Here is a 9,485-nt window from a genome sequence, read left to right on the forward strand (position 1 = left end):
TTCTCGTCTTGTATGTGCATATATTCTTCTTTTGTAACTTGCCTGCATTACAAATTATTGAGATTTTGCTGGTCAAATAGAGTCCCTCTTATCTTTGTAGTTGGTATCTTGTTTTATAAGCAGTTTTTAGGGCTTACTGTCCGATAGATTCCACGGTGTGGGAATTGGCAATTGGTACAACTGAAATGAAGAAGCCATGCTTTAACATGATAACTTAGCTTGTTGTGCAATAGAAAAGCCCCCCCCCCCGAAAGTTAAGGGACCTGCAATGTTTTATGGTGCCGAATGTTGGCCATTAAAAGATAAGCATAATACTAAGTTGAGTGTTGCAGAGATGAGGATGCTTAGGTGGATGAGTGGCTTTACCCTTAGAGATATGATACGAAATGAGAATATACGTGAAATGAGAATATACGTGAAAAGGTTGGAGTAGCTCCAGTGGAAGATAAGATTAGAGAGAGCCGCCTTAGATGGTTTGGTCACATTAAACGCAGTCCTTCCGATGACCCGGTTAGAAAAGTTGAGGTATTTGATTTGACTTATGTTAAGAAAGGTAGAGGTAGACCTAAAAAGACTTGGGTAGAAAATATTAGAAATGATATTTCTTTATTAGATTTAAATGAGTATTTGGCTTTTAACATGGCACAATGGCGAAAAAGGATTCATGTAGCCGACCCCACGTAGTGGGGCAAAGGCTTGATGATGAGGACATAAGAAATCTACGGTTACGATCGTGCCTTTTATTTTGATCTATTTTTTGTATTTGATTTATTATTTTTCATTTTTCCTTTCTACCCTCACTTGAGGGCTTTGTCTTATGTATTCCCTAGGGGCAATTGTGTCTTTGTTATTTCCCCTTCATGTATTTGGCTATTTAAAGCCACCATCCTCCTTTGGAGAGGTTAATGATTGAATGATAATGAAAATTCCTGCAATCTTGTGTTTGTGTGAGAGCTTGAGAGCTTTGGAGAGAAATCTCTAGGAGAGAGTAAACGGATCACCCACCAACCTTGGAAGAGTCCGGGTTCGTGGTTTTATTTCTCTATCTTCTCCTTCTCCTTCCCCTCTTCTCCTAACCGCCGGCCTAGACTTCCCCGAAATCCCTAAGCCGCCGGCCATATCCCCTTTTCCCCGCTCACGGCCAAACCCCACACACCCACCGAACCCATCCCCTCTTCACCAAACCGACTTCACCTTACCACTACCAAAACCGGCGGCCATCCATCCTAGCCGCCGGCCTCCTGTGAACTTCCCTTCCTTTGGTCTTCAAATATTTCCTAATCTAGATTGAATAAATTAGGAAGAAATTTTGAATTCAAATCCAAGTGATTTGAATTTCAAAATCTTTCCTAAAATACAAAGTCTATTTTAGGAAAATTTTAAACCTCATCCTCAATTCAATATTTGATTGAAGGGGATTTAATTTCACTTCCCTAATTTAGGTTCCCCAATTAAGCAAGCATTAAGCCCTTGCATTTAATCCCTATTTCCCCTCTAAAAGCTGCCGGCCCCCTCTAAGGAATTGAATTGGATTTGTTTCCTAAAACCCAGCCCCTCTAATGGAAACGATTCAAATTCTTTCCCCCTTCGCTTGACCGGAATCTCCAAGGCCCACCTCAAATTTCTGTTCCCAAAATTCAGCCCCCTTCAAGTTGGAAACAATTCCAAAACCTGGCCACACTTGCCCGCCTCCCTCCCTAGTAATTTTACTAGGTTTACCTTCTCTAAATTCCTCATAAACTCCATGCGGTTTGAGTTTTCCTGCACTCCAAGTCTGCTGCCAGAACTTTCTGCACCTGCTCTTGATTTTTCCTCAACCTGAAGGTTCACAAAACTGCTGCCGATGAATTGTTCTGCACCCGTGGCTATCCAAACTTGCTGTCCAGAGTTTTTCAAGTGCCAAAACTGCTGCCAAGGTTTTGTTCTGCACCCGTGGTTACCCAGATTTGCCGTCCAGAGTTTTTCCAAGTGCCAAAACTGCTGTAAGGCTTTTCTCAAGAGCACCTGCCTACTGTCCAGTGACTCCAGCAAGAGTTCCATGCCGTCCAGCCCCTTGGGAAGCCACTGGTGCTGCCTGAATCTATCGGAAATCGCTGCCCCAGGTGTGGCTGCTTGCTGTCCACAGTTCGGGCTGGGGTTGTTGCTGCCTGAGCCATCCAGGAAGCCACCAACTGCTGTCCAAGTTTGCGAGGAGGTCGAAACTTAGCAAAGTGTGAACTCTTTCCTTATCTCTTACCTTCTTCGTTGATCCTTGCTTGTAGTTTTATTTGATTCATGCAAAGTCTTGCCAAGCTCCGCAACAAGCTTATTATTTAGTAGGAATTTCTTGAGAGATCTTTCATAGCACTACTCTTAATGTTAGATTAGGGATTTCTTGTTGAAACCCATTTTGTTTGCAACGTCTAGATCAATTGATTATTATGTGGGTTTTACTTTTTGCAAGTAATTTGGCCTAAGCTTGTGTTTACCGTTCTTTAGTTTTTTTTCTTTGTTTGAGTCATCACAAAGCTTTAATTAATTCGCTCTTACTTCTTAAGCGTGCAAATTCCTTATCTAAATCAAATTTTCATATATGTCCTGCATCACTTGATGTTGTTGTTGTTGCTATTGTTGTATCTGTCTGCTGCATTTGGATTGCGTTTACCTGCGACCTTTACTTGATAATTTTAATCTGTTGAAGAAAATAATGACTTTTAGTTTTGATAATTTTAGCATGTCTTGCAACATGGAAAATCAGAGGAGCGGTCTTGTATAATCAGCAAGCTTTCAGGAGAAATTGTGAAGATGAGCCAGCAGAAATTTGCTTCAAATGTTATTGAGAAATGCTTGACATACAGCAGTCCTGAGGAACGCCAGCTTCTAATAAATGAGATGCTTGGTTCTACTGAAGAAAATGAGCCCTTGCAGGTTTGTTTTGTAGACAATCTTTTTATGACATCTTTTAAAAGAATAATTTCCTTTTCTCATTTGATTAAAAAAAGGGAATGTGTTGTTAGTGATGCAGGGCAATTCAATGTTAAGGTTTACCCGATGCAATTAACATGACGTGTTGTATGCTTTCTTGTAAAAAAATTTTGAGGATTTACATAGCATATGTACCAGTTAATTTAACAATTCACTTTCTATGAATGAAAATAAATGATACTAAAAGCTAAGAGCAATCATAATGAAATGATCGAAAATAGTTGATAAATTTAGCAAGAAATTGAAATAAAATAAATAAATAAAACAAAACATATTAATTTTCACAAATTAGATTTATGACTTGTCACTTTTTTGATCAAAATCAAGAACATTACATAAGCTAATACCATATTATATAGATGAAATATGACAATGAACCTCGTGCTTGTACTCTTTTAAAAATGTATGTTTACTAAAAATGTTCATTGCCTTTTTCACTTCATTGGGAGCACTAGATTCATTTGTTGATTTAGGTTTATTATCAGGCTTTATTTATTTCAAAGCCGTTTTTCTATTATTAGTCTTGGAAGTATATGATGAAATCTCCTTAAATGAGTAACTTCTATATCATATTATCAAAGTTTACTCAAACTAATATGAGCTATGTCAATGGATCTAAAAAGACTTGATTAGAGAATATTAGAAATGAACTTTCTAGATTTAAATGAGAATTTGACTCTTAACAGGACATAATGAAGAAAAATGATTCATGTAGCCAACATATATTGTGGGATAAATGCTTGATGTTGTTGTGGTATTATATTATCAAAGTCTACTTAAAATTTGCAATTTCTACGTCACATCAAATTTTATCAGTCTAGGCAGCTAATCGAATTAGAATTAATCATGTTTGAGATCTAAAGAATGGCGTCAATGACCAACCTAACTTATATTGTTTTGAATATGGTTCTAGTTTCAAATTCATATTGTCTAGGGTAGACTTACAAATAACTTTCATCTTCACAAATAACTAATTCATTCAACAACTTACTTTATTTAATTGAAAACATTTGATATTAGAATTTAAGATCATTTGATAAAATGGTTAAAACTATCCTTGAATTTATGCAACAAATTAGAAACAACTTAAACCTACAAACAAATCAAATTAATTTACAGTAATCATATTTCCAACATGCCTCTCATTGATTAAAATCAAGAGCATTATACATGACAATAACAAATCATGCAAATGAAATAGGACAAGGAATAAATTTATCGAACAAGGTCTCACTCTAGTACAACGAAATCACTCCCTTTGAAATTAGTTAGTCGCACTTGCACTGCATTCAAGAATCACATCCAAATTTTTTTCACAAGAGAAAAAGTAGAAAAAAAGTTTTCAAGCCACAAGTTCATAATTTATATGGCTCAAATCATTTATTTATGCACTTTTCATACTCTATGCTAGGTGCTAGCAGCAATCAAAAGCAAAGATTGAGTACAAAAGCATGGCATGCCTTAAGCGAATCTTAAAACCAACAAGCTTCCACAACAAACTAATACATAGGAATCAGGATCAAGATAAGAATTGCATATGCTATAAAGTTTGGGGAACTAGTCAGAATCGGCTTGTAGTAGTTTCGTAATTGTTTCACTTTTCTATAGTAGCATCTTAACAATTAACAAAATTAAAAGAAAAATTTCTTTAAATTTTTAAAGAGTGAACACAATTGAAACAACCCTATTAGCCTCTTTTTGGGTTGCCAATCAGACAGTATCTGTGGTAGATAAATGACTTATAAATATATTATTAAAAATACAAAATTAGAATTTTTTTGAAAACTGCAATTTAAAAAAAAATTAAGGAAACATATTGTCATTTTAAAGCATGAGCATAAAAAAACACCGTTGAATTAAAACATAGCTATGAATTGTATTTGAACATAACATGTCATTAGCTGGATATATTAAAATCTTTTTTTATAATATCTATTATGTTATCTTAAGATAGACATAAAATTTATTTGAGTGGTTATTGAATTTTTTTAAAATCAAATTATAGAATTCAAAAGCACACTGGTTACAAAAAATGTATCCAAATCAATCAATTAATGTATACTGAATACGATTAAATAAAGTTTGAAATTATAAAAAAAGTTTTCTCATTATTGTAAATTTTAGTTTTAAATATTTTTAAATAAAAAATAAGTTTTCAAATATGATTTTGCTAAAAATGTTTTTATTTTATAAATTCTATAATCATATTTATAAAAAAAAATAGTTGTTCTGTGGACATATAGGCTGCCTGTGTAGAAACCAAAAGGTCCAACCGTCCAAGTCATTCCATCATAGGGCGGCTAAGGTTTTTTTTTTTTTTTTTAAATATATATATATTTTGTGTGTTTTTTATTAAAAAATTAATTGATGTGTGTTTTTTAATTTCTCCTTGAAATATTGTTTTAGATAATTACTCATTTCTATTTCACATCTCTCGGCTTAAATCTCAATATTTTGATTATGGGATATGTTTTTCTATTCAGGAAATTATTTTTGCTTGGGGAATAACCTTAACAAGTTAAACATGGAAACATAGGAGTTCATACCAATGTTCATATTAGAGTAGCTCAACATGAGGATTGGTTTTGTGTCATGGACAAAAGTCTTGAGACGCATAACTCTTGTTGGAATTCATATTAGAGAGCAATGGTTAGGTTGTCTTTATTAATCTGGAGATTATGGTTTTCAATTATAGAAAATCCTCTTCAAAATTGGGGTAAAGTTTGGAACAATGATTATGTTTGCTATATTATCTAGGGGTTATGAATTTCAATCACGAAAACAACTGCCTTCAATGTAGGAGGAAAGCCACATAAACATCGAACCATGTAAGGGTTTAGTTTTATGAACAAAACCCTCAAATCATAGAAAACTTGTACAAATATTGCATTAAAGGGGATAACTATGCAGTTCTAGCTTGCCTAAGATTCTTGGTAGAGGGCGAGAGGGCTTTTGGTAGTTGAAGGATGCCCACGACTCCTTTTTATTTTTTTATGATCATAATTTATATTTTTGCCCACGACTCCTTGTATTGGAGGGTTTCACATTTTTGCTTGATGACCTTATTTTATTTTTTATTTTTTTTTTGCTTGATGACCTAATGCCTCAAAGTGAAGACTATTTATATAATATTTTAAGGAGTGCTTATTGCTTAACTATAAACTACATTAATTATAATATACTCATTACATTATTGACCCTATCATTTTCCATACCTTCATAATGACCTTGCTCTAATGATCGAGCTGATTTTAGTGAAATTGGGAGGTGGCTGTCATCACCTGCAAGCTTGAGTTGGGTGGAAGCAGTCAAATGCAAATGAGAGTGAATGAATTTGGTTATGTGAGATGATTTCATAGCTGGATTGTGGCAAGACATCAATTGGGTTGGGTACATCCAGATATGGTGGATGCGAGTTTTGATTTAGGCGAGGATGGGTATTACTTGTTGGATGTAGGAGAGATCGAGTGGGATTGGCGATGGAAGTCCGAGAATCCTTGTGGAAGCTTGTTCTGTAGCCTTGCAAACTAGATTGGACGAATCAGAGTTGGCAAAGAATGGAGAAATTAGGTGAATAGTGATGTTGGTTAGGTTCAATTGGCAAGATCTAGGCTATAAAGGCGAGATGAGTTGCTTGGATATGGGCATCACCGGAGGTTGGTTGTAACGTTGAACATTTCGACATAGGATGGGTGGATCTTGCGGGTCTGATGCGGATCTAGGCTGACCTTGACAAACTTGACTTGGATTGATGAGAGGCACGGAACCAAGCTCATATAAAAAAAAAGATGAAGGAGATGGGGCATATCCGATGTGGATCAAGGCCACAAAAGTGAATCTAGGCTTGGTGATTATGGATCACAATGGTTTTGGGATAGCATGAGCGGATATGGCATAAAATTAGGATTTGGGATGGGATAGTTGTGGGGTCTGCAATCACAAGACACAGATGCGTCTAGGCTCAGGATTTGATGATTTTGGTGAAGAGGGAGATGAGAACGGGATCTATGCAGGTGGGGTGATGATGAATTTGCGGGAGTCAATTGGTGTTCCTGACAATGAAGGTGATTGTGTTCATATTTTGCAATTTGGAAGCAAAGGCAGAGACATCGGGATATGAAATGTTGATGGCAAGTTGCGGTCAGTCAGATTTGGACTGTGTGACTCTAATAGAGAGGTGGAAAAGATTGGAAATTGCACCCAAGAAAAGATTCAACGAGAATTCTATTGTTACAAATCAAACTCAGAAATCATTAAAAACAATAAAATTTTTGCATTGGGGTTACTAGGCAATTATAGCTTGCTTAAGTCTCCTATAGAAGGGGGAGAAGGCTTTGTGCAATTAAAGGATGCCCAAGCCAAAGCTCGAAAGAGTTTCATTTCTTTGCTTGATGCTTTAATGTGTCTCAAGTAAGGGTAATTTATGGAAATGCAATATTCATTAAGACTCCTAAATAAGCCAAGGTCAAATGAATTTCACCTTTTTACTTGATGCTCTAATGTCTCCAAGCAAATATTATTTATACTTTATAGAAATGCAATTTCATAAAGATTCATAAACGAACTATTAGCTCCTAATACCAATCACTTAACTATAATTTTCATTACTCTGATTATACTCTATTCATTATTGACCCTAACATATAACAAGTGTTGGATGTACTCTACGGGTTTCACATTATTGCTTGATGCCCATGCCCTAATGTCTCCATGATTATTTATAAAAATTCAAATTTCATAAGGACTCCTAAACCATCTATTTGCTCCTAATACCTATTACGTAACTATAAACTACATTACTTTGATAATAATCTATTCATAGCATTATTAACCCTAACATATAACAAGCTTTGTATATACAATTAGAGCTATTTGGCTTAAAAAAGAATTCGTAGTAAAAGAAATTTAATATAAATAAATGCAGTGTATTTGAAACATTTTAGAGCTGTTTGGTTGGGCGTAAAACAAAAAGCAAAGATTAATTTTTTTGTATTTGGTTTGAAGTAAAATGAATTCAACGTAAAGACTAGTGGCGGTAGTTGCTAATTCGACAAGTACATTGGAATGATAGCGGCTTGTGTAGTGTATTCGAAAATTGGCTAAATTGGCTTAGTTTGGAATTAAACAAATATGAACTAAGGGACGAGTTTCAAAATTATTAAAATTTTACCTTGTATTTCTTTTCCATCCAATCAAATGCCAACACTTGAAAATCTCTCCAAAAATAAAAATTTAGCAAACCAACAGCTCCTTAATGGAAATTCATATTGAAAAATATATGTAAATTGAGCGTGAACTTAATTTAGGAAAGGAGTTGAATCCCTCCAAAATTATAGGAATTTATATTGGGCATGTAGAAGAACTTCGGTTGAGGTTAAATTTTCCTGTCCTAATTTCTGATGTTTGTAAACATAGATAACCTTCTCTGATTATCTCTCTCCTGACTCTCTTCTATTTGAAAGGTTCTAAAATGAATCAAATTCTCTCGACTACTAGAATCATTTATTCTATTTAGTATTATCTTATTTTTATTGAAGCTACTAGATTTGAACTTAACTGTTAACGCTTAAGCCGTTCAGTAAGACACTTTTTTGTTAAATAATTTTCTTCCAATTCTTTTGCTTGGGATGACAAACAGGCAATGATGAAGGATCAGTTTGGAAACTATGTAGTACAGAAGGTTCTGGAGACCTGTGATGATCGCAACCGAGAACTCATATTGTCACGCATAAAAGTCCACTTGAATACGCTTAAGAGGTATACCTATGGGAAGCATATTGTTGCACGTGTTGAGAAGTTGATTGCAGCTGGAGGTAAACTCCATTCTATACTCACTAACCATATTTTTGCATTGGTTATGTTAAGACATGTGAGATTATTGTGTTTAATCTCATATTGGATGCTTCGAATATATGTTGAAATAGAAATTCCAAATGATTTTATTTCACCCCAAGACTCACTCGTCTTAACTAGTGGTATGAAATTTGATGGCTCAATTGTGACAGATGATTCATCAAGTTTCTTACTTCTATCTTTGGTATCTTCATCATGGTTGAACAAGGCTTAAGAGCTAGTGATTCTGTTATGGTTCTGCATGGTTGAGTCGACTCTTAGAGATTGGCATTCAAAGGCATTGAAAATCCTCTTTTTGAGGAGAGATTATTCTATGCGGATATCGAACGCAGTTCACCGTTCGGAGACCAACCAAAATGCGCCACGTAAGCAGTACCGAGCGGGAGTGATGTGGCATATTTTGGTTGGTATTTGGACGGCGTTCGACATCTACACAGAATAATTTGCCCTGTTTGAGAGGGTGTGATGATTGTTGTGAAGAGTTCTTATATGAGGGGTACTTTGTCAAGACACAGTGAAGTGTTGGGTTTAGTCTTAAGCTGAATGGTTAAAATTATGTTGGTGGAAAAATAAAAGTGATTGACTCTCACTCATAGCCAAGGTTTAAATCTTTTGATTGAAAATGAGTTTTTGAATGCATATAAGACCCAACTTTGACTCCATTTTAG

At 35.1% G+C, this 9,485-nt stretch overlaps 1 protein-coding gene across 1 annotated transcript in view; it reads left to right on the forward strand.

Moving 5' to 3' along the window:
• The first annotated feature begins 2,038 nt into the window (after nt 1-2,038).
• Nucleotides 2,039-9,485, forward strand: part of LOC110106162 (pumilio homolog 4-like) — a 14,510-nt gene continuing 7,063 nt past the window's right edge. The window contains exons 1-3 of the mRNA XM_020835973.1: nt 2,039-2,182; nt 2,713-2,907; nt 8,603-8,777. Of these exons, the coding sequence (XP_020691632.1) occupies nt 2,039-2,182; nt 2,713-2,907; nt 8,603-8,777 (514 nt within the window). The remainder of the gene's footprint in view (nt 2,183-2,712; nt 2,908-8,602; nt 8,778-9,485) is intronic.

This window comes from Dendrobium catenatum, unplaced genomic scaffold (assembly GCF_001605985.2).
Source record: "Dendrobium catenatum unplaced genomic scaffold, ASM160598v2 fragScaff_scaffold_1608, whole genome shotgun sequence".
Classification (NCBI taxonomy): domain Eukaryota; kingdom Viridiplantae; phylum Streptophyta; class Magnoliopsida; order Asparagales; family Orchidaceae; genus Dendrobium; species Dendrobium catenatum.